General features: G+C 42.9%; 1 protein-coding gene across 4 annotated transcripts; it reads right to left on the bottom strand.

Moving 5' to 3' along the window:
• Positions 1–761: 761 nt before the first annotated feature.
• INTS10 (integrator complex subunit 10) lies at positions 762–23863 on the bottom strand. 4 transcript variants are annotated; one of them, XM_068137423.1, is made up of 18 exons: positions 23722–23863; positions 22648–22715; positions 22296–22399; positions 20794–20933; positions 19804–19885; positions 19368–19508; positions 18536–18707; positions 17981–18150; positions 13927–14060; positions 13242–13398; positions 12542–12624; positions 11600–11752; positions 9526–9634; positions 9084–9163; positions 8446–8608; positions 7163–7256; positions 2992–3069; positions 762–1138 (listed from the first exon to the last, which is right to left on the bottom strand). In XM_068137423.1, the coding sequence occupies exons 1-18, from the start codon at positions 23848–23850 to the stop codon at positions 982–984; spliced, it is 2214 nt and encodes a 737-aa protein (XP_067993524.1). In that variant the 5' UTR covers positions 23851–23863; the 3' UTR covers positions 762–981. The 4 variants fall into 4 exon arrangements, with proteins under 4 accessions (XP_067993524.1, XP_067993525.1, XP_067993527.1 ...); XM_068137424.1 differs by having other exon boundaries at positions 13242–13395; XM_068137426.1 differs by lacking the exon at positions 2992–3069.
• Between the last annotated feature and the right edge of the window lie 1855 nt (positions 23864–25718).

Raw genomic sequence — 25718 nt, 5'->3', positions numbered from 1 at the left:
TGCTCAGGATCACCAAGTCCAACACATAACCCTGCTCTACAAAGTTCACCCTTAAACCATATCCCCAAGCACCACATCCAAACCACCTTTAAACACATCCAGGGTTGGTGACTCAGCCACCTCCCTGAGCAGCACATTCCAATGCTTCACTTGCTGTGGAGAAATTGTTCCTAATGTCCAGCCTAAACCTACCCAGTGGCAGCTTGAGGCCATTCCTTCTTGTGCTGTCACTAATTACCTGGGAGAAGAGACCAGCACCAGCCTCTCTACAGCATCCTTTCAGGTAGTTGTAGACAGCAAAGAGGTTTCCCCTCAGCCTCCTCTTTTCCAAACTAAACAGCCCCAGCCCCTTCATTCTTCATCAGTTTCATTCTCCAGGCCCTTCAGCAGCTTTGTTGCCCTCCTCTGCACTGGCTCCACTTGTGCAGATCAACACTCCCACCTAACTTGGTGTCATCTGCAAACTTACTGATTACACAATCTATGTTTTTATTAAAGTCATCAATAAAGATGTTAAACAGAAGTGGTCCCAACACTGAGCCCTGAAGAACACCACTTGTGACTGGCCACCAGCTGGATTTAACTCCACTGTCCACCACTCTTTGGGCTATTTGCCCAGCCAGTGCTTTATCCCCCAAAGCCTGTGCTCATCCAAGCCAAGAGCAGCCAGTTTGTCCATGAGAATTCCAGGGGAACAGTGTCAAAGGCCTTTCGAAAGTCTAGGTAGACAATATCCACAGCAATAGGACATGAGAGAAGACTTCTTAAACAAAGGTTTATTTATAAAGTTTGATTTATCTACATAAGAAAACTAAGTGGAGAACAAACACTCAGTAATGTTTGTGTACGGTGGAACCTGTAACTCACAGGGAACTTGGCTCTCCGGACAAGTGGTTTTTCACTGCCATGCTGCTGTCCACACACTCCAGAGCCTTCCCCTCTCTCTGTAATCATGATCTCCTGCACCATGATCCAGTCCATTCAAGCAAGGGTCTGAAGCAGCAGTATTTTCTCATTAATGCAGAACCTATGCAAGACCACCATGAGATTCTCTCCACAGCGCGAGACCTGGCGCTCCATGGCCAGGCGGAAATCTTCCTTCACTCCTTTCGTTATGCCCCGGGTAACTGTGTGGTGCCTTAAGCAATGAAGGAGAGACAGACAGACAAAATCAAACCATGGTTATTCGGTGCACTGCAGTCATTTAAAAGGTGCTGCATGGCACTTATTGTACAGCTACTGTCCAGAGTTCATAGAAGGAGAACCAAATAGGCTGTGCTGTGCTAGCTTTTAAAGCTCATGGCTTCAGTAGCTCACAAGTCCTTCAAGAGTCTGCAGTTCCATGAAAGCCTGTACTCTTGCTGTCTGGATTATGACTGTTGCACAGGGGAAAATGTTGCTGCTGTGGCTGACAGGAAAAATCTTCTCTTAAACCAGCATGTACAGACTTCTCCTTGCTTGGGGAAAGGATTTTTGTTTGCTGTCTACCTTTGCTGCCCAGGCCACTTCCTCTTTGTAAACACTTTCAGAAATAGTTGGGGGAAGGAGCAGACAGCTGCCATCATAAAGAACAGAGAGCATCTTGCACCAGGAGGAAAGTGCAGGAAGGAGCTAGATAATCCTGTGGGCACTGATAATGCAGTGACACTTCACAGGCCACCACAAAGCCCAAAATCAAGACAGGCTGTGAGTGTGCATCATCTAAAGCCAGCTCTGCTGGAGACAGTAGGCACCAGGCAGGGATCACATTTACCCTGAGAAGTTCAGGACTTGTTCTCAAACAGAACAATGGTCCAGCTACTGAGCAAGATCAAGCAATGCTGGCTGGGGAAACTCTGGGGAGAGTGCCCTGGTTAAAAGCTGTTCCTGCGAGCAGTTCTTTGTCCTCATGCTGGCCTGCAGCACTTGATACCTAAGTCATGTCTTTACAACAATGCTCTGCAGCACCCAAGCACTGCACTGTACTTGATTGGCCCAGCACTGGGTAAGTAAGATCAAGACTTTGTCACCATCTACCTGCAAGCCCTGCTTGGGAAGGGAAGCATAAGACAGGCCCTCAAATGAGGGCCCTAGGACTACCAACAGAGCAGCCATATATTAAATTAGAGAGAAAACCATAATGCTAACTGAGACAAGTCTAGAGTCACAGGTAAGAAGGGAAGAGGTGGACTGAACCCAGCAAGCACACTGAAAGAAAGGAAAAAAATAACGGGTAATGGCATCTGTGCCAATCCAGAGATGCTGGAAATGAGAAGGAAAAGTCTGGGAATGACCCTCACCAACAATACCACCCCACCTTCACCTAAATCAGCAAGTCCAGCATTTGAGAAGAGACTTCTCTGCCAAAACGGCAGAGATCTCTGAACACATGGCAAAAGCAAAGAGCCCAGCTTGGAGACAACAGGGCAGTCCACTAATGAGGTTGTGTGAGTGAAGCAAAACTGCACTGAAAACACTCCAGCACATTCAGAGGCTGAGGGACAACCTCTGCTTTCCACCTTCACTGGCTTAAACACGGCTGGCAGCTGAATACTATGGTCAGTTATGACCTCAAGGAGAATAGGCCCCCTGCAGTTACTGAGCAAGCCAGCAGTGCTTCTGAGGATGTGCAACAGCTACAAAACAGAATTCAAACAACTTAAAGGAAGAAAAGTAGCTACAAACAGACCCAGAAACCAGTATCTTGAAAGGGAAGGGTTACACTCTTGCTCATACATGACTGAACATAAGTATCATTCGGGGGACATTTCTAGTTCTGTTTCAACAATGATTATTAAATTGAAAGGACACAGATACTGGCAACTTATGGGCAAAAGAAAAATAGATGTTACAGCAGAACAACATGGTTTGCCAGGCAATGTAGGCACAAATGGAATAAAATAAAAGAAATAAAACAGATAAATATTGAGTAACAAATTGCTGAAAACCATGGGCAGTAAAACATGTTGACAAAACACAGCACACTATGAGCGGGGTTGTTCCACTTGGTACCTGTCAGCAGTCTGTATGCTGGGCTGTAGCACAGGTATGAATTCCTGCTGCAGCAACCCCATGGGAGGGCTAGAAGTCCTTTAAAAAACAGCAAATAGCAGCATTCAAACACCCACACACCAACTCCCCTCTCCGGTGCAAAACACCTCCAGAAAAAGGAGCAACAAGGAACTTAAGGGGAGATCACATAGCAGTATGACCACCGAGCAGCCCAAGGGGTGCAGGACCCTACCAGCATCAAACATGCAAACGTCCCCAGATTTCAGTGCAAGGCTGTTCTGTGCTTGTGGTGGCACACATGGGCTTGGACAGTTACACAGGGAGAAGGGACAGCAGGAGATGCAAAACCACCAGTTCAGTTGTACTGTGATGAACTGCTGTAGCTCTTCCCAGGAAGCGTGTCAGTGGGAGAAGACTGAACTGGAAGAGCACTGCAGATACCACAGCTTCCCTGCAGAGCTGGCAAGAGCACATCAGCCAACAAGGAGAGCCCACGGCTTGGGGGTGAGGGGTTTGCTGCTGAGCCCAAGCCGAGCATGCACAGCGGGTATGGGCCAAGTTGAGTACATGACGGTGGTTATTACAGGATGCCCATGTATCTTCCCATTGGCCCACAGATGGCCTTTTTCACCTTTTCAAATTCAAAGTGCATGCAGAAATGGCTGCTAGAGGATGGCACAATGTCAGAGCACAAAAGCCTGCTCAGAGCAACCTCCCATTTATGAGCAGGGCCACATCAACTAGCCACCAAAATGTGTCTCAGCTGAGTTTGTCTTCTTGATGATGTCCTTATCTCTGTGTGCTGTCTACAACACACGACAATAAACTCACACATCCAGCCTAGAGCAAATCCAATGCCCCACCTAAGAAGAAATGAGACATTTGGTATATGGAGAACAAGTCTAGTTTCTTAACCTAAGGCTCTCAAAGCACCACCTAAATCTGTGCAGGCATTGTTCACCCCCAGAGATGCTAAAGAAGGAGCAGAGACCCAAGACCTGCACTTACATACCTAGAATATCAAGTTAGGTGGCAGCCTTCAGGTCTCACAGGTGGCTGCTTTAGTTAGTATCTATAATTTCTTAAATGAATATGGATGGAGAGCTATGCTTATCAAAAGCAAGTAAGGATGGAACATTTTAGTAGTACAGAAAATACAATACAGCTACAACAAGTTGAAATAAAATATTCACAAGAATTATTCACTCAAATGAGATAATTTTTCAAGAGTTCTTGGCATTCATGAATCCATTACTTGCAAAACAGACACAGGAAACAGAAAATACAAAAGGAACAGCAAGAGGTTGTTGGTCCCAGAGTGGCAGATGTCTGTGAAAGGGTTTCTGTGCAACTCTGTCTTCGTTACTGTAAGATCTGCACTCAGAACTGAACACAGCCAAGTGCACAATCCAAATTAAAATCACACCTTCAAGATACTTTGTCTCAATTCCAACCAGTTGAGCTTTCCCCCCACTCTGTCCCCAAGGGAAGATGCCATGGAAATGTGAGTGGAGGCAGGACACTTAACAGCTTTCACATCAAGTCTAGGCTGTTTGGCAGGCCAAGGTCAGAGTAATTAGAATAAGATTTATCTACCAAAAAGAGGAGTGCAGTGTTAATCAGTCATGTGTTGCATCTTGTTCTTTTCCTCTAACCTCACCAGCTAGCACTGCCACTGCTGACTTGTATAATCAGTACAACTATGAAACCTGGCAGAGTGAAAATCACTTAGTAATGGAATTCAGAGCTCATTGTAGAAGCCTTGTAGACACTGCCAACAGCATCAGCCAGCTCCATCACCAGCTAAAAGAGAAACCATGGACCTCTGTATTGCCGCAGTGGATACAACAAGCTGTATGGATACTTTGCAGGATTAGATTAGAAGACTATAGGCTACCAAGATTTTACCTCAGCTTTTCAAAAACCACATTGCAAATTGCTATCCTGCCTTCAGAAAAATGAGTATCATTTCCTACCCTTTATACCCTTCAGGTTGGACTCGATCTTTGAGGTCTCTTCCAACCTTGGTGATACTGTGATACGGGACTGAGGAGAACTAGTGGAAGAAGAATGTAGAACTCACCTGGGGAGAAAAGGTCTTTTAAGCCCCAAACAAAAAGCTGTCCTTATCAAAACCATGTAATGTCTGTACTACATTTCCCATCAAAGAAGGTGCAGGATGGCTACAGGCATTTGTGATGAGGAAAGATCAGGCAGAAGAGCTTTGTCTCTAGGCTGCTGTGGCAAACTCATCACAGTTTTCCTGTGCATGACTGAAGACTCTCTGTGCTGCCTCTGCTAATTATGGGGATGATACAACCAAACACAAGCCAACTGGGAGGATACAACCAGAATTGGTGATAGTTTTGAAAGATGAAAGCCAGTCTGAAGATCTTGAGCCTACCAGCCACTGTTGCAGGAAACAGGGCTGTGCAGGCATTCTTTATCTAAAACCCAAACTGGGGCAGGATGCAAGGTAACCAGTGCTGCTGAACTCACCACTGCTGGGTAACACCATCCATGACACTCACAGCTAGCTCAGCTAAAAGAGTATCTGGGGTACCAGAGGAGCAGATGTCATCTCCACTTAGTGGACTATGCCCTGAACTCTTCTTCCCATCAACTCTGTTGAAGTGGTTCCACATTCCAGACACACAGAAGACACTGTACACAGCTTCTCTAGCTGGGCAGGATATTTGATCATTTTGGCTCAGTAATCACAGAAAAATTGACCTCTCTTCTCCAAGTGTTTCCATCACTCAGGGAACATAGAACTGATCAAGAGAAAGGCAAAGAGATTTCTGTCTTGCTAGAAACACTGCTTGTGACTGGTGGAGTCAGAACAGTAACAGCATTATGACAAAGAGAAGCAGCACTGAAAGGCTACAACTGACTTGAGATAGCAGCTAGCAAGGACCAGGGGTAGTCTTCAGTGCTGACAAAGTTTCATACCTAGCAGACCATACTCTGAGTTTTGTTTTCAGACAGCTGGTTACAAGCAGCAAGATAGAGCAAGGGTAAGAGTTTGGCAATCGAGAGCTTGAAAGAGAATTCTGTGTCACATCATTAAGCATTTGTATTGCTCTAATTAACCCTAGCATCTTATTTTTGTGTTCCTTACCTAGAACTCTGAAAAATCTATTTGCTGGTCCAAATTTGGATCCAGTTGTTAGGCTCTCACTTTTCATAACTTTAGCCCAATTCTAGTTAGTGAATATCCAGAATACACTGACCCATACCAGAATCTCAACAGACTTTATCAGTCCCTCTAGCGTAAAGCAAAATATCACAACTTCTAACAAAACTGTCAGGACATTCCAAAACATTCTCCACTAAATCCCTGCAGCAGATACTTGTTCAGTCTTGACTCAAAACTATGAACACCCAGGTAGTTAATCCAAACTATTTATTTCCTCCAGCTTCTCATAGTAAGCTAAGCAAAGTTCCTTCAGCACACAGCAAGACATGACCTGCTAATTCTGGCAGAGGGTATTAGAGTTTCTGCAGTATAATTTATGAGGTACACATAAGTTCCTCATCATTCAGTGGTCTTTCATAGCTTTGTTTACAAGCAGCAATGCTTTCTGTTCAGTAAATTATTAAACACACCTTGCACTCATGCCTAATTATTGGAAGAATTCCAGAGGAGTGTGTCTGGTGGAAAGCACAATGCTGCCATCACTTTTATGTTAGAGACTCATAGAAGCATAGCATGGCTTGTGTTGGAAGGGACCTTAGACATCATAGAGTTCCAATCCCCTGCCAATGGGTAGGGACACCTTCCTTCCACTAAGGCTGCTCAAGGCCCTGTCCAACCTGGCCTTCAACATTTCTAGGGATGAGACCTGGAAGTTGCTCTGGGCAACCTGTACCAGTGCCTCACCACCCTTACAGTGAAGAAATAGAATTGTGGAATGAATATGAATCATTCTAAAGCAAATGCCACACTGAAGTTCTGTACAAGTAGGAGTTTAAAGTTGAAGAACCTCCAAAATGCATTCACAGATCAGCAGGAGAGTCAGAAAAAGAAACTCACAGCCCTTAGCCAAATCCTTAAACTCAAAGACACGACAAACTTAGTATCCAGAAGATGACATGAAAGCAAAGACAAACAGAACATACTCCCTTTTTTTCCCCTCAAAGAAAACAGTAAATGCTTTTTTATCCTTACTTGATCAACATTGCTTGATTTGGCAGCAGTTCCAGATGAATTTTCCCTCCTTCCTGTGTTCTTAAATAAGCAAATTCCTCCAACATATCAATATCTGAATAAAATGTTAAAGATTTGAGATGGGTAAAAAATGATAGAGAACATTCCTTCTTACCCCTCCCAGGTGAAGCCACGTTGCTGAGCAGCAAAACAAACAGCTATTGAAGTATCTCATTCCTAAAAGTGATAAAGATCACAGCATGCCTTCCTGATCCTCCACAAACCCATGAGGAATGGCTCTTTAAAGTATGAAATACATCTCTTAATTTCTTTTCTTTCTTTATAAGTACAGTCAGACAGATAAGTAAAGCTCATCTCTCTAGAATCTCTGGTTGTTATACTTCCTTGTCCTGCACTCAGTGCATGCTGAGGCTGGGACTGAAGGGAATGCCACCATAGTGGCACATACCATCCATTGCAGTTTGGGTACCATATCGAGCTTTTCTTCTTCTCTCCCCCACCCCTGCCACTTTTTCCCCCCTTCCTTTAAAACCAGAGTTTTTTTAAGTTGTCTGAGATAGAGTTAGACCCTTTACTTCCTGGGAACTGTGGTTAGATGTCTGTACACTGTGTGTACACTGATTAAAGAACAGTCAGCTATCTGACTACAGGAATCAGACATGCTTTGCATGAACTCTGACATAGATCAGCATCTTATGTGCCCCAAAAATCTGACCCACACAAAGCATTTTATAAACAACAGCCAAAATCACTCAACTCTGAAGCACAGGCATTGCTTGAGCATTTTTGTTAAGAGAGAGATCTCATAGCATGTATCTTATCTTAATGCCCTACATATGCATAGATTCACAGAATGGCTTGTGTTGGAAGAGACCTTAAAGCTCATCTAGTTCCAACAGCCCTGGCATTGGCAGGGACACCTTTCACCAGACTAGGTTGCTCAAAGCCTCATCCAAGCTGGCCTTGAACACCTCCAGGGAGAGGGCATCCATGACTTCCCTGGGCTATCTTACTGAAAAGACTGCCAACACAGCCAAAGGTGCTGTTTTTCTGAGTGCAGCTGCAATTGCAGTGTAAAGTGTACTCTCAAGTGCCAGAAGAGGTGACAAGAGTCTTATTTCTAGTCCATGGTGCACTGCCAGCTATAACAAGAGGCTTGCACAGTATGGAAATAAACAGAGTATGACTGACAGAGAAAGCTGCTGATGAAACAATCTAACAGCTTTTTCAGCACCCCAACAGAGTTTTGGATGTGAAAGACGCTCTTGTTAGAAAAAGGATACTCGTGACATAGTTGAAAAAATTCTCATACTGGAAATTTCCTTGTTGGCATATTTTGTTGATGGCTTTCAGGAACAAGTTCTCACCCCTTGGCCACTCATGCTGAAGCAGAACAACTACATGGCCCAGCGCCATATCATCTCTGTTATCTGTGAAAGCTCTGAGCTTCAGGGAAAGAAAATGACATTGAGACAAATCAGGAAACACATACTGATTTTATAAATACAGGGGATTCATCTCACCCACCCCTCTGCAAACACAAAAGAAGTGCTTTAGGAGTGTATTTCATTATGCCCCAGTATATACATTTAAAAGAGATTGGATTTCCATCCAAAATACCAAATTCTCTCCACTTACCTGTAAAAGAAGTCTCAATACAGACAACAACAGTGTGAGATTAATTCTCTCTTCTACCCAAACCAAAAAAGAGTAGTGAAGGAAAACAAACCCTCCTCCATCAACACTTTCACCCCTCTCCAAAAGGGACTCTCCACAAGCCCATTTAGGTGAAGAGCACTCAAGGCCCAGCCCTTCACACCCAGTCACATCACTGGGACAAGGCCATGCAGTTCCAAGATCCCAAAGAGAGAAACTAGGCCTTAGAGACTGGAGAGAATTTGAAGACTTGACTAGAGCTTACCTTGAAACAAGCTAACAACAGGTGAAGGCAGTAAGGCATGATAGCTCTACTAGTACAGGGCCAAAGCTTCAAATCAGACCCTGCAACAGAACAGTGTGTCATACACTCATTAGTGGTCTAATGACCATGAGAATGGAGCAAAACAAATCTACAATTGTCAAGTCTCAGGTAGGGAGGAAAACTTAGAAGGTAGATGACAAATTTTTCAAAACATGAAGTTGCACACATTAAAACAACTTCTTCATTCCTCCTTTCCTGTGGTAAGGCTTTGTCACCAATATACTTTAATAGATACCCACAGGAAAACCACCCACCAAAAAAAGAGGGGATAAAGAATTTCCTCCCTTTTCATAATACAAGAAGAGAAGAATTATATACTCAGCTGAATTGTGTGAACTGAAACTCAGCTGACACTGAGTTTAGGGTAGCAGCAACTCCATACCTTTCCTAAATTTAGACTTGACTTTAGGTTGCTCCTCTTGCACTTTACCTCCTTCTTGTATTGGAAGCAAAATACAGCACATGAGGTCAAGAACTTTTTCACATGTTTGCTATAAAAGAGAGACATGATAATGCTAAGTCTAAATTACAGTTCTTAAAATTCAGCTATGTTAATCATGGCTAAAAATTTCAGACACCCCAAAAGGAAAAAACACACCACCACCACCCGCTAAACCCCAAAATGAAACAAACCCCCCCAAACAAGCACAGAAGAAAAAAATCCAGTCACAAAATTCTCTGCTAGAAATTGAATGGATTTAATGTGTAACTTAGTTGGTTGCACAAAAAGATGTAGCTGTCATTAAACATCCTCTGAGAGCCCATGTAAGTCCTGTTAATTGTGAAAAATACGTGTCTTGACATTCTTCATTTCAGGAGTGTAAGATCAATACAACTGCAAACAAAAAACTACTTCATTTGAAGGATTAAGTTTTCAAAGGAATTCTTAGAATAGCTTTTAAAAGCTTGTTCTGTAAAAATAGAAAAGGAAAATGGCAATCTGACAGCATGGCAGAACTGCAGGGAGTTTGTGATGCTATTTCCTAAAGACAGTAAGAGGTCTGCATGATGCATTATCACATTTCCAATGAAATAGTAAGCTGGAAGGGACAAAAACACTTGTCCAGTAGTACTAAGATAAGTGTAGGTCTTAAGAGACCCAGCCTTTATTGTCAGTGCTGACACTGACTGACCCCAGACCATAACACACTGCTGTAGTACTGAAAACACAAAACATGCAAAGGTAAAGAAAGAGAATCACACAATCACTTTGGTTGGAAAAGACCTTTAAGATCATTGAGTCCAACCATTCTCTAATTCTACCAAGTCTGGTGCTCACATGGCCCTCAGCATATCTCTGCCTCACTGAAACACCTCCAGGGATGGGAATTCAGCCACCTCCCCTGGGAAGCCTCTTCCAGTCTCTAAGAACCCTTTTTTGGTGAAGTTTCTTCTAATCTCCAATCTAAACTTCTCCTGGTGCAACTTGAGGCCATTTCCTCTCCTCCTATCATTTGTTATTAGGGAGACCAATGCCCACCTCATTCTGACCTCCTTTCAGGGAGCCGTAGACAGCAAGAAGGTCTCTCCTCAACTTCCTTTTCTCCAGGCTGAACAACCCCAGTTCCCTCAGCTGTTCCTCACCAGACTTGTTCTACAGGCCCTTCACCAGCTTCATTGCCCTTCTCTGAACACGCTCCAGCACCTCAATGTCTTCCTTGTAGTGAGGGCCCAAAACTAAACCCAGGACTCAAGGCGTGGCCTCCCCCAGGGGCATCCCTTCTCTGGTCCTCCTGGTGACACTACTGCTAATATAGGCCAGGATGCCGTTTGCTTTATTGGCCACCTGGGCACACAATGGCTCATGTTCAACTAGCTGTTGATCAACACCCCCAATTCCTTTCTCTGCTGGGCATTTTTCAGCCACTCTCTCCCAAGCCTGGAGCATTCAGGGGAGCTGTTGTGAGAAGTCTGGAGGTCAGGCCAGACAGTACTGTTCTTCAGTCTCTTATACTGCCATTTGCTAATATGATCACAGAAACTTCTTTACTACATACTTTTTCTTTTCCTTGCTACATGAAGCCTATACCTAAGAATTTTTCCCTCCAATATTTAAAAGTGTTTCAGTAAAGTCAAGGAATCCAAATTCAAGGCTACATTTACAGATAACTCAAATACTTGTAACTATGGAGAAATCCTAACTAAAACCCCAAAATCATGACTATATAAGAGAGATGCTGATGGTCAGTGAGTTAATGTGCAGGGTTGGGTTGGAAGGGATCTCCAAAGGTCACCTAGTCCAGGTCACCAGATCAGGCTGCTTAGAGCCTTGTCAAGCCTGACCTTGAGTATCTCCAGGGATGGCAAATGCAGCTCTTCCTCCTGTGAAGTGTGGATTTTTCAGTAGCCCCTGGCTGAAGTTGAATGCAGGCTTAGGGAAAAATATGAAAGAAGACGAGGAGAAATAGGAACCACAGAGGATGAATGAGCAGCAGTGTGTGGAACTCTGTACCCACCCGATATTCTCCAAGGGCAAAGTGGCAGGTTGCTAACTGGATTAGCGCTCTCTGATTTTCCAGTGATCCTTGTCCTGTAATTTGCTGTGGAGAGTGGGAGCCCTGAAGAGCTGCCAAGTGATGTAGGCTGCTAATTGCTTTTTTGTACTGCCCCTTTAATAAAAAAAAGACATAAGAAGACAGTTTTAGGGTTTTCTGTATAGAACAGGTAGAAAAACAGAGATACAAATTCCCTTGCAGAAAGCTTTCTGAACAGACTGTGTCCAACCCAGAGGGCTTCAAAATTGTAATCTAGCAGAAGGCTCTCCAGTGATCTGCTAAGTGCAGACTGATCACTCACAAGGCAGTGAGAAGACCTTAAAAACCCTGCTTACAAAATCACTTTTATAACTGAAACACAAACATGCTCTTCAAATTAATCATTACTTTATTTAGACCAAACAAGTAAGAAATAGCACTTGTGGAGGCACAAGTACAGGCAAAAATAAAAGATCTCCAGAGGAAAAATGTAGAAGAACAAGCTTTGTTCTCTGGGTGCTATTTGGAAAAAGTACAGTCAGCCCCATTTCGGAGAAGAATGATACATTTAACTGAGACATGTTAAAAGCTGCTGCTGTTTGAGAAGTCTTCTCTCTCTGTTCCAATATAATGCACTGGCACAGGAGCAATGTGCACTTTTCTTCCACAACACTACTATCTACTGGTCAAAATGCCAACGCAGAAGTCTTCTCTATATGCCAAAACTAGCTGGACAGCTCTTGGGAGAGGAAACTCCTATGCAGAGTATCCTGCTTGTTCTAAGAACGGTATGCTCCCATCCCCATAATGGTCTTGCTTTAAAGGATAAAAGCAGCAGACAGAGCAGTCCAATTGGCTGTTCAGAACAGCTATTAACTAGGAGAAGGAGCAACATAATGGCAACATTTGTCTGTATTTTTTTACCTGGTAGATGATCATGTCTGTAAGAAAGATTCTTAACCAAAGCCAGGTGTCTGTCTTCCATGACAAACAAATTCTGGTGAACTCTGCATGGTCAGAGAAGAAAAAGAGAAAAATGAAGGATTTCACAGTTTGGGTTAAAAATCAATTACCTGTCCAACAAAATTTGAACTTAAAAATATTAAAAAACCCCACCCAACACTAAGAGTGTGAAATCTCTCAAATATAAGTTCCCCTGTTCCTATACAATCATATTTTGATTATGCTTCTCTTCACTGCATCCAACAAATCTTAGAAGCAGTTAGGTGGTACTGGTACTGTTTGCCTGCTTTTTAGAAGAGAAGTTTGTTGTGAAAATCATCACAAAGATACTATCAGAAAGGGAGAGCCCCAGCAAAGACAGATCCTCTTGAGCATAAGCTAAAGCAGCACATCCTCCCCCAGTATTATCAGCACTACTGATAACCAACTCCTCCTCCAGTTAAAAGCTGCTTCCAGCAGAAGTGGGAGTGAATGAAAAAGAGATCCTTATTCTTCATTAACTTCAGAAATGCAACAACTGGTAAAGCTTCTTCTTGGAACTTACATCAGGACCCAAAGTAAAATCAATTTTAAGGATTCACCATTACTGGAATTCTATTTCAACAATAGTAAAATGCAATGCAAAGCAATGAAGCCTAAAAGCAACTCTGCTTGTAGTTACCTTTGTCAAGTGATTCCAGAGAGTAGAGCAGCTCCCAGCTCTCTCTTGCCAGTTTAAAGCTCTCTAATACTTCAATAGAGTTGGCAAGATCTGCCTTGTTCACTGTAATGTGACGACTACGTGCCTTCCCAGAAGGATCCTCATCATCTGAGCTCTGCTTAAGAGTCAGCATAAAAAGATTAACTTAATTTACACTTGTTTCAAAGCACTCTGAAGTTCCATTGGATGCAAGAAAATATTTTTGTACCACAGATGCCAAGGTCCTAGTTTAAGTGATTTTTCTTGTAATATTAGAACAAGCTGTTTTGCTACCCAGAAACTCAGTGGGTTTTGACTGCTAAAGAAAGAGATGTATTCACAGTTTCAATCATGAAGAGCCAGCTGCCTTGGAGGTTTAGCTGTGGAACATCTGACTGCTCTGGCTACCATTTTTAACAGCTTCTGCAGTCTCTGCTGAACTCCCTTAAGTTAAAGTATCCACATCAGCACACACCTGTCCACAGTAACCTCTATAAACATTCCTTTATTCCCAGTGCCTTTAGCCAAGAGTCTGTTAGCAATTCATGACCACCAACAGCTATTCTAGGGTAGCTCTGAAAATGTGTGAGAGACATCTGTCTCAAAACCACCTAAATTCTAGTACCAAAGCATCCTTGTTACAAATGAAAAAGGCCAGAAAAGTTACCATTGTTTTTTCTCTTCCTTCAGCAAGTTTTCTCTTCTTGTGTACATGTTTGCTACGATCAATATCTGTATCACCATAGATGTTGGTCACATCCTCTAGAAGAACCAGTGGGGTTTGGTTTGGAGCATTTGGACCTGGATTTAAAGATAAATTAATTCAACACTGCTCAGAACTGCTGTGAAAGGTTTCATGTCCACACCAAGCTGGTTTTGTTTCCTTCACAAGTAATGATTATTATGCTAGAGAAAACAATCTGAAATTAATTCACTCAAGATGCATAGGGTTAAACTATGTGGGTAAAGCCATGGTCTTCCCTAAGCAGCCATACTGTGAAGGTCAGAACCCATTACCAGATGTCACAAGAGTTTGCTCGAAAGCTTCAAGGTATCTTTGAATCCTTTCCTTACAGAGCAGGCAGCAGATGGGCTCAGGCAGCAGGTATTCTCTCACCCAGTGCTATTTGCTTTTATACAACTATTCAACAGGTGAACAGAACAAAAAAAGCTCTGAAGACAACAGCCATCAACGCAGCAAAGCACAGCAACGTTCCCAAAACATTCTCAAGAGAAACCAAACCAATATGCTGACAGGCACTGAAGTGACTGTATTTTATCACAAGATTTCCCTAGTAGGATCACTCAGTGTCAGCACTGCCCTCACTGACTTCAGTGTACAGAACTAAACCATTAATTGAGTGCCAGAGTCCCTCATCACTCTCCAAAGCCTCTGAAGAAGCCTCATTTTGAAGCACAGAAGATATAATTTCTGCTTCCAAAACACCTGGTGGAATCTGGTACTTCTTATTTCAGACCTTAGTGTTTAAGTTCCATTAAATATAAAACAGGAAAACCACCTCTTTGTCTCCAACAGCATTAGTACACAACCACTACTGAGAAAGCTTTTCTTCTGAGAACATCTTCTCCTTTTGCACAACTGAGTTGTACACAGGTGTGTGCAAAGCTCAGAGAAAGAGAAATACAAAGGAAAGGAGAAATCCATTAACGTTTTTCCTTCTTGAAGTCTCCACCAGACAAGCCAGCAGTGAGGACAAGTATTTTCAGTATGTGCATTTCTTCTATTTGCAGAAAGGTAAAAGGTGAAAGCCTTAGTATAAAGACAAACCATTTCATGCCCTGACAAAAAAACCCAACCCTGTATCAAGCTTTTCCCATCTACTCAAAAATTATGTGTAAGGAGCCCACTACAACAGAAATTAATGTTGCAAGAAACAACCAACCTATCTTGCTTAACAAATAATGCTATCTCCTATGACTAGGTTCAAACTAAACACCCACACTGAAACAGCCCTTGCACAAAGGCTGCAACACATTGAAATCACCTCTCCCTGCACTATCATGCATTCCACCATGTTAGAATCTAACCTGTGTAAACTGCAAACAAAGCCAGGTCATGATGTAGAAAAGCAGCATCTATGAGAAACAGACAGGAAAGTAGCACAGCTGGCATGCTGGAAGAGTTTTATTACTAGAATCTCAAGAGCTGCCTGCATCTAACACCTGAGAAAAGAATGTTTTTTTCACCACACTGATTTGACTGAATACTAGTTCAGTGCTTTGCTTTCAAAGTGTTCTCTTCTCAGTAGCATGCAAGGGCTGCAGCCTTCCTTCTAAAACCTCCAATCCTAAATCAAAACAAACCCTAACCTCACCCTTGGCTTGAGCTGCAAACCTCTTACACCACTGAAAGTTACACAGCTATACAAAGAGCAATGTTGCACTTTCCTGTCCAACTGAGCTCCAGAATCTAAAGCTTAACATAGTTTTTAATTGGTTTCTAGCACAGTGTTATAAATATCCCCTAAAAGCATGAATCCAAACAGCAACTTCTGCCAAGCCTGCAGGTTACAAGACGTGTGAATTGCCTCATTCATTTCTCAAGTCTCCAGCAAAGCATATATGAATTATGGAAGAGAAATGCATTGAAAATTTTCTCTCAAGCAGCTTCTTCCAAGTCCACACAGGTGAGAATAAAGTCACAGATCAAAGCTCAGAGCTACTGGATTAAGGAGAAGACAGGTATGTATGTCCCCTACACTTCCAAAATACGTATGATTCTACATTTCTACAGCAAGCATTCCACAGAGAAGGAAGAAAAGAAACCTTACAATAGAAGGGATATGAAAGGCACTGAACATCACTGGACTACAAGCACAGAGGTCCTGCACCAGGGGAAGGATAACACCAGAAACCAGTACAGACTAGGGGTCATCCTGCTGGAAAACAGCTCCATGGAGAAAAGACCTTGGAATACTAGTGGACAGCAAGTTATCCATGGGACAACAACGTGCTCTTGTGGCCAAGACCAATGGTATCCAATGGTCTCTTCCAACTCCTAACATTCTGTGATTCTGTGACTTTAACACTAAAGCAGAAATGAGTAATTAAATTGGAAATATTTTCCTGATGTCAGGAAATGAGAGAGGGTATCAGAAACGCTGCACTGAAGGGACTGTGCTCTGCTCTCTCAGTATAAAATGTTTTTGTGACAGTTCAATCTCAAAACACAAGCTTTAACATACTCAACTGTACAACTTTCAAAGGAACTTTTTCACTGGTGCTTTACTTCCTTCCTTTCTCAATTCAGAATCAAGCAGCTAAAACATCTCTCTGCCCCCCCATAACCCTTCTGTGCTCTGGACAGAACCAAAAATCAATTAATTCCTGTATTTGTTGAAGTGACTGTGTGTTCTTTGCACACAAATTGCCATTTCATTTATCTTTCATTTATCTGCTCTCACTGATCACCTAGCTCTCTATGACAGGGTTTTTTAAACCCTATCATACTGAGTGCTTCATTACTCAAATGAGCATTTGCTCCACAAATGAACACAACACACAGAATTAAAGTTGCCATTTTATAACGAATCAGTAATTGTAATGTTACTAAGTACTAATTACCTATGATGACAACAGTTATTGTTCCAAGGAATTGCCTAAGCAGGGGATGCACACTATTAAGAGTCGAAAATTCCTGTTTGTGATGCTGCTTATTAATTTATTAATTAATTTCTAAACAAATTGGTGCTTAAAGAACCTCCCTCAGCTCTGGGCCACCCTTGAAAAGTCCAGCCCATCCCTGAAGAAACAATCTAAGGTGTCCAAGCAATCTGATGCTCCAAATGCAGACCTGAGTGGGTAGGAAAAGCAGCACAGGTAACATTCCTATTTTAAATGCTCAATTCACAAATGAATTACAAATCAGGATTAATTTGCAAAGTACACCTTAAGGACTGAACTGAAACTGTATTTAAAAAAAAAAAAAAAAAAAAAAAAGCCTAATTGGAAGCTTGGGAATTTCAGAAAATGTCTTTTAGACATTAGGAGGAAGCTCTGCATTGTGAGGGTGGTGAAGCACCGGAACACGCTGCCCAGAGAAGCTGCAGAGGCTCCAAACCTGGAAGTGTTCAAAGCCAGGCTGGATGGGGCCTTGAGTAAGCTGGTCTAGTAGGTGTCCTGGTCCATGGCAGGGTGATTGGAACCCTTTAAGGTCCCTTCCAACCCAAACCATTCTATGAAAATCTTTCCCTATTCAGTTCTTATTTGACTTACTACTAATTTGTTCGGTGTTCCTAATAAAAAATTCTTGTCCCATTTTATGGAAGCTTTTCATACAGCCTTTGACTGGAAGAGGCCAGGATAACATCAGCTTCAAAGAAGCAGAATCAGAGGAGAAAATGACACAAACACAATGCTGGTGAAAAAAAAAAACAGAAACAGCCCTAGGGATATTTCTCATAACATCTGATCTGTTACTTTTCTCTTTGCTAGACAACCAAGGGCTGCTGGCCATCATGGCTGCTGGCCATCACTGGAACCATGATGCTAAGTCAGACGAACCTTTGGTATGATCTACTCCAGCAGTTGTCATGAACTACTTCTGCTGGTAAGACTAATGGCTTGGGAGAATCTTACAGAAGACTGACAACACTTCATAAAATGATACATGCAAAAGACTAAATGAGAAAATATCTTTCACACACTGTCAAGGAAATCACACAGAACTCTTTACAAAAGTTGAAACATTGGAAACTAACCTTGGAAGAGGGATGGCTGGATGTTGCTGACGTACTGGAATGCATTTTTAAAGAAGACCAACATTGTGGAATACACTACTTGATTCTTATATTTAGCATGTGCATCACTATCAAAGTTACTGATGTACCTGCAGAGGTCTTTCATTCGATGCAAAATATCACCAAAACTTCTGAGGAAGAGAGGAAAAAAAGAATTAAGGACAGAGTCCAGAACTAGAGGGATGCATGATGAGAAGTGGAGGCTGGGAATGCACACCACATGTCTCTTTGCTGAGGCACCTAGAGAAGGATACCTCACAGTACTCCCACACATGACTTTCATCCACAAAGATTTGGTTTAGAGACTATTTTGAAAGTGCTTCCTGGATCCACCTTTTTGCTTTACAATGTACTGTCTTAGAAGGAAAGCTGCATTGAATTTACACAAAATATTCTTATGGTAAAATCCTTCTTCAATCCATCTCCTTAAGGATAAGGCAAATTCTCCTAGACAAAAAACAAACAAACAAAAACCACCCAAACAAACAAGCAACCAGAAAAGTAGACATTTCTCACCTTCTTCCCTTATCCATTTGCCATTCACACCTCATTCCCACCACAGACAGGATTTTAAACAGCCTCTCCCACGGGTCTGTAATCTGGGATGATTTCTCTGTAAGACCATCTATTATGTATTTTTGAGAGCTACGCTTGCTTGGAGACATAATATCAGAGGAATCTTGGGAACCTAGGGAAAACCAGCACGTATACCAGCAAGAAATCAAACCATCTAATTTATTTTCAAGGAGCAGACATGTATAAATGTACATCAGAGCTTTCAGGAGCATACATTCTTTACTGAGACAGATGATAGGGAGCAGCAAGAAGTTCTGCCTCCACATACAAGAGAGCTGATAAGACTGGATAAGGACATCTTGGACATTTTGTCCTACTTCTCAGTACATGCATTGAAGCATCATGATTAAGTAGTTGAAGCATTGTGAGGTATTTTGGTATCAAAGAGCTAAGAAACCATAAATACTACTATTAAACCCTTTCTATGGGATATATTAGGATGAGTGGAAATGGCCACTAGTTGCATCACGGGAGATTAAGGTTGGATGCAAGAAGAAACTTGTTGACTGTAAGGGTTCTCAAAGACTGGAACAGGCTGCCCAGGGAGGTGGTTGAATGCCCATTCGTGGAGGCAGAGATGTGGTGCTGAGGGCCATGATTTAGCACCAGACTTGACAGAGTTAGATAATGGTTGGACACAACAATGTTAAAGGTCTTTACCAACCAAAACAATTCTGTCATTACATAAAAGTAATGAATTCTTCACTTATGGACCTCACCTCAGTAATACTAAAATGCATTCTAAGAAAGGTTAATGTAAAAGTATTCTTACCTTGATACTGGCTTTCAGTCTGTGCAGATCTAGTGACATAGTTAATATAAAACTCTGCTGCTTTATTCAGATATTTATATAACAAGCTGGCAGGAAGTCGAACATCTGGGTTGTTAATTATGAGAGGAAGAACATCACAAACTAAAATAGAAAACAAACCATAGAAGTCTTTTAGGTTTGTGGGGGCTTTTGGTTCTATTTCCTAAGTTTCTCAATCAGCAATGTAAGCCTACATCTCTGGCTGACCACACACCACAAAGGATCACAAAGAACCTCACCTGACTGACTGCAGCACCAGTTTGTACCATAAGGTCAGCCTGGACTAATGTGGCCTGAGCCTCTTCTGCACAAAGCAGTTTTCTAATGTTAGTATTCTGACCTCAACACTTTGCCACACTAAAAAGTTGTCTACTGAAACAAGGACATATTTTCTTACCAAATAATTTTCTAAAACAATTCACCGGAGATTCTTGGTCTTCGATACTCTCAGCATCTAACAAGGTTTCTCCAAGGCCTACCTGTGTAAGCAGAGGGGACAATCAAACACTAGACCAGTGGCTTTAGAACATTTTTGAACAGTGAGTCAGTGGAATTGAAAAATTACTCGGTGGATGCATGACTAACAACTCATTACATGACAACTGCATGTTCTAGTCTAAATACAGTTAAACTATCTCTAATGGTGAAAAGCAATGCCAGAAGCTAGCAAAGAAAGACCATAGCAAAGCAAGACCAAGAGAGAGTGACTGTGCCTGCATCTGTGTGTAGTAAAGATGTGCATAGAGAGCAGAAAGCAATGGAAGTACCAGGCCTTAATGCTGTAGCTCATTACCTCAGCTGTGGTAACTATATGTGCGTTCTGCCTGATGCTAGTACAAGCTACAACATGCTACTGCAAGTCAGTTTAAGAACTAACAGGTTTTAGAATATTCAAACTATTTTTAAACTCTTCTTAAACCATCCTTCATTAAAGCAGGTAGTTTAAAAAAATCTCCAGCTGTAGTTTCCTAAGTCAAAGCAAACCATGATGCTTGTTAGAATTTAGTCATAACCTCTGCTCCCAGTGAGAGTTCAGACAAAAAGCTGAAACAACATTCTTTATCTTAGAATGGTGAGGGCTGGAAGAGACTTCAGGAGATCATCTACTCCAGTCCCCCTATCAAAGCAGGTTCACCTAGTTCAGGTTGCACAGAAATGCATGCAAGCAGGTTTTCAAAAAAGAAAAGGGGACTTCACAACCTCTCTGGGCAGCCTGGTCAAGGAAAGAAGTTTCTCCTTCTATTTAGGTGAAAACTCCTGTTTGAGGCTTTACAATGAAACATGAACAAGATTCACCCTCTCACTAGGGAAAGGAAAACACATCCCAGCATCATCTCAGAATGCCAATATCCTGAACAGTTACTAAGTTCCTGTGAGCTTCTCTTACCCCGTGTTGCACCACAGTCTCTGGGAAACGTCGCAGTAGCAGCAGCAGCATTTCTGCCCTTTCTAATGTGTTAAAGCACTGCTCTGTGGCCTTCAAGAGCATCTCACACTGCACCCGACCAGGAAGGGTTTCAAATAATCCTTAAAAAGCAAAAGTAAAGTGTTTTATTTGCTATGTCTGAATCACAAAGGGTAAAAGCCTAGTCAACATCATCTTGTCATGAAGAGTGAAAGTGATTGCCTTATACTTTTTTCTGCTTTTAGTATCTATGCCTGGTAAAAAAAATAGTTGTTTCTTTCAGGGAAGACCATAAGAGTACTTATCAGTGTTTATTTGGATGCACAGAATTAATAAGTAAGACTGGCAATGAATGAAACACAATTCTAACACACATTTGACATTTTAAGATTCTTTTTTCCAGATTTATTTTTTTTTAAACTTGCATTCCTCTTCTGCAATCAATACTTTCATTATTAAAAGGTAGGGTTTGCAATTCAGACTTCTGGTCAATGTTCATTTTCATGATCAGAGAGTACACCCGTCTGGAAGAGACCTCAAAGATCATCCAGTCCAACCCTTGACCCAGCACTGAAGGGTCAACACTGAACCATGTTCCTAAGTAACAGGTCCACACGGTGCTTGCACACTTCCAGGGACGGTGACTCCACCAGTGCCCTGGACAGACCATTTCAATGTTTGAAAACCCTTTCAGTGAAGAAATACTTCCTAACGTTCAGCCTAAACCTACCCTGGTGCAGCTTGAAACCATTTTCTCTGGTCCTGTCACTTGCCATCAAGGAGAAGAGGCTGCCCCCTCCTCACTCCAACCTCCCTTCAGGTAGCTGTAGAGAGCAATGAGGTCTCCCTTCAGCCTCTTCTTCTCCAGACTGAACAACCCCAGCTCCCTCAGCCCCTTCTCACAGGCCATATGCTCCAGGCCCTTCATCAGCCTCATTGTCCTTCTCTGGACATAATCGAGCACTTCAATGTTCTTCTGGTAGTTGAGAGGCCCGGAACTGAACACAATGCTCAAGGTGTGGCCTCACCAGTGCCGAGTACAGGGGTATGATGACCTCCCTGTCCCTGCTGGCAACATGTTTCTAATACAAGCCAGGATGCCACTGGCTTTCTTATCCACCCAGGCACACTGCTGACTCATGTTCAGTCAACTGCCAACTCTCACTTCACTTGTACAAATTCACCTCATTTTTATGATCATTCTTTGTCCTCTGCAGTCAGTGGGATGATGATTCCTAAGTCCTGTTACACTTATTCCCTATGCAACCTCTTTTCTAAGTGCTTGTTCTTCTGGTAGACTTAAGTCTACTCATACCAGAGACAAAACATTGGGAATCAGCTTCCTAAGCCTAACACACTGAAAAATGTCTAAGGCTGAACTGAGAATAAAAATCTACAGCCTACAAGCAAAGAGTGACATTTACTTGCCACACTGGACACATAGTCTTATCTTTAGATTCCTACTTACCAGATAGAATCCTCACCTCTTAAAAACTGTGTCTGCTTGTCCTGTGAGTCATTCCTTAGAGCTGATGTAATAACACTGATCTCTCTCCATACAGCAGGTTGGTCTGGAAAATTCACAAACCTGTAGCAAAGTTTGAGGCAAGGAATGAACAGTGATCTCAAAAATCTGTTTCCAAGATAAAACATTTCTATGAAAGAAGGTGGAAAATAAAACTTCTCTATTTACTGCATATTTTTAATGAGAAATATTTTTTTCTGCTTAATTTATCCACGTGGATTTCCACAAACACATCATGGTTTGGGGAATTTCTAACCTTTCATAAAACAAGCACCTGGCAAAAGTGTTGGGCTGCAGCTCTGATTACTTACATGTCATAGAGCAGCCTGCCTGCAGATGCTGTCCTTTCAGCATTCCTCTCAATAGTGTACATCTCATACTGCAAGAGGCAAGAACAGAACATTAGCTTTCTTTAAATACATTTATGAAACAAATCAGTCCTTCTGAATCAATACACTGTCCCCAGTTTGCCACAGCAGTCTGAACAACAGAAAATTAAAGGATGGCAACATTTGCTGTAGAAATTAGGAGCTGAGATCTGACTAATTCCAAATCAAAACAGGCATAAACTTCTGTATGACAAAGTTAAGCATGCTAATATTAAAATGTTGACTTTACTTTTACAGAAATAAAAATTTAGGATTTAAAGAGTTCTTCGAGCAAGGTTTGTTTTGTCAAATGCAATGTACAACTTTAAGCTGTCATAAAAGCCATGGGCACGACAGATACTTTAAATCTCTAGTAGAAATGGATGTCTCCCTTTTAACAGCAAACCCGAATGTTTCATAAGCTGAAAACGCAAGGAGGAGAATGGCACCTTCCCCTCAGTTAATAAAACACTTTGACGTCTTTCACAAAGCACTGATAGGAGTGGATTTTCTTGCAGTGAAACATTAACAAGCAGTTACAGGCTTCTTTATTTTTAAGCACTGGATACCCCAGCAAGAGGCTGGGCACCTGTGGTACTACTACCAGCTCTCTTGTTACCCGACAGCCACCCTCTGTGTTCAGGGAGGCGAATAAACCCTGGCAAAAGAAGTTTACAAATGAGTGTTGGGCTGCAGGACATGGATGCTGTGATGGACTCCTCTGGGCGTGCTGGGCCAGGCCTCTGGCTGGGTGCTAGGCCCGGGCGGCCGCGCGCGGCTCCTGCCACGGCTGCAGGGTGCTGGGCGTGGCCGCGGCCAGCAGCCGCCCTGCTGCGTACCCCCGGGCTAGGCCCCGCCGCAGCCGCTACGGCGAGTAAAAGCCGCCATTGCGTCGCCGCTGTCACCACGGCAACCGGCCGCCCTGCCCCTCCACTCCCATTCCGTCAGGCTAGCGCCCGCCGCAAAGCCCTGTGGGACAGAGGCGCCCCGCGCCTTTACCTTGCGCCTGGCGTTTACCTGTATGTTGAAGTCGGCCGGGTAGAGGCTCCGTGCCGTGATGAGCCAGGCTTTGGCCGCCCACAGGTCCCCCGGCACCAGCTCTCGGGCCCGCTTCACCAGGAACTCGCAATCCCCCTGCGCCGACATCTTCGCTGCCGGCCCGGCCAGCGCACATGCGCCTCGCTGCTCCGAGGCGGTCCCACTCACTCCCCCGCCCCGCCCAGAGCGGCCGCCATTTTGGAAGCTGGCGGGAGGACGCTTGGCTTGTGGCGGGCGCCTCGTGCTGGTGGGGGGGGCTGCGCTGGTGCTCTGTCTCCCTTCTGCCGCTCACTGCTCTTGGTCCCAGTATGTGGTTTTTCCGTGGCGGCCTCAAAGAGTGGTCGCTTACCCGGTGTGCAATAGCCGAGCTGCATATACCGATATATGTATATATATAGTGTGTGTATATATCTGTATACATACACACATATATGTATACACACACAGCAGAGCAGAGACATTTTTATCTCGGGTTTACACACAAGTGGTAGCTGGGTGATGTTTCACATAGCTAGCTCAACTTAATTACAAAGTTTTGCACATTTATACAAGTCTGATTAACATACTCTTCTTACCTATGTATATTTGTTGTCATTCTACTTCTTGACTGGTTTATAGCTTCTTTGCCCTCCATTAAAACAGCAGTGTCTACAAAATGAATAGCACATGGGGTGGTCTTGTAGGCAAGGGGCTCCTCAGCCTAAGGCAGGGTGGCTTTTAGTATTATAACGATATATTAATGGATAAAGTTAACTCACTAGAAACATATGTTGCAGCAGTTTTATATCTTCAGGGTTTGCTGATTAAAGTTTCTTCTGTTGCCGGCTTCTTATTTCTTTAGGTCATGATGTCCTTGCTGTCTTCTTAGGGCCTTTTGTTTTACTTTGATGTGAATTTCCAGCACAAACCAGGCATCATAAGTCTTTGGGCTCCTCTTCAAGGCTATAATGTCTAGCAAGGCAGGCATTGCTTATTCAAAGTAACCAGCTTTAAACCATAAAGCCCCTGGTCAATGGTCTTCCTTAGAAGACCAATGCACTACATTTAACACTAAGGTAGATCGTGTCACTATAACAGATTCACAGGTTGCATGTATTGGGTTCAAAGGGACCCTCAAAAGTCATCTTGTCCAACCCCCCTGCAGTGAGCAGGGATACCTCCAACTAGGTCAGTCTGCCCAGGGTCACATCAAGTCTGATCTTGAATGTCTTCAGGGACAGGCCCTCAACCACATCCCTGGGCAACTTGTTCCAGTATTTTACCACTCTCATTGTGAAGAACACCCTCATAATGTCCAAAATAAATTTATCCTACTCCAGTTTAAAATCGTTGTCCCTAGGCATTTACTCAAACAGTTTCACTTAAACAGCGATCTGGGCTGGACCTATTGAGGAACAGGGAGCCTGCAGACCAGGGGGTGCAAGGACTTTGAGGATGGGGGTAGGCTGAGGAGGACCTGTGGAGCAGAAAGTTTTGGAGGACTTGTATAGGCAGGGAGGACTACAGATTTCCTGTAGCCCAGGAAGGCAATAGTTTGGTTTCCCAAAACTTTTGACTGACTATAGTGAATTTGGGGAGCAAAAGTAGAAAGGGCTCTTCAGTCTTTAGCAGCTAGTATGATAGCTGGTAGGAGACTTGCCAAAGTGCTGTCAGCAATCCTGTCTTCTGGCCCTGTGAGGATGTCATGGGTATAATGGTGCTTAGAGGCAACTGAGCTAAAATCCCTGATGTTGGTTGCAGTGGAGCGCTGCCTTCCTGAAGGTGGTGTTGCTGCAAAGCAGTCTGCTTAAAAAGACCAAGGCCATAGCACTACTAGCCTGTCATATGTATCTCAAAAGTTCCATTCCTTTCTGTTACTTGCCTAAAATGTCAGTTGCTCCATTTCCCCCTTGTCACTTTCCAAGTAGGGTGGTCCTTTCTGATATAGCAGTAGACCTTACAGACTTTGCACTTGGGAACGTCTAGTGATCAGATCC

The sequence above is a fragment of the Melanerpes formicivorus genome, unplaced genomic scaffold (genome assembly GCF_026170545.1).
Source record: "Melanerpes formicivorus ecotype bairdi unplaced genomic scaffold, bMelFor1.0.p_v2 SCAF_4, whole genome shotgun sequence".
Taxonomy (NCBI): Eukaryota; Metazoa; Chordata; class Aves; order Piciformes; family Picidae; genus Melanerpes; species Melanerpes formicivorus.
This window is presented reverse-complemented; position numbering and strand designations above follow the sequence as displayed.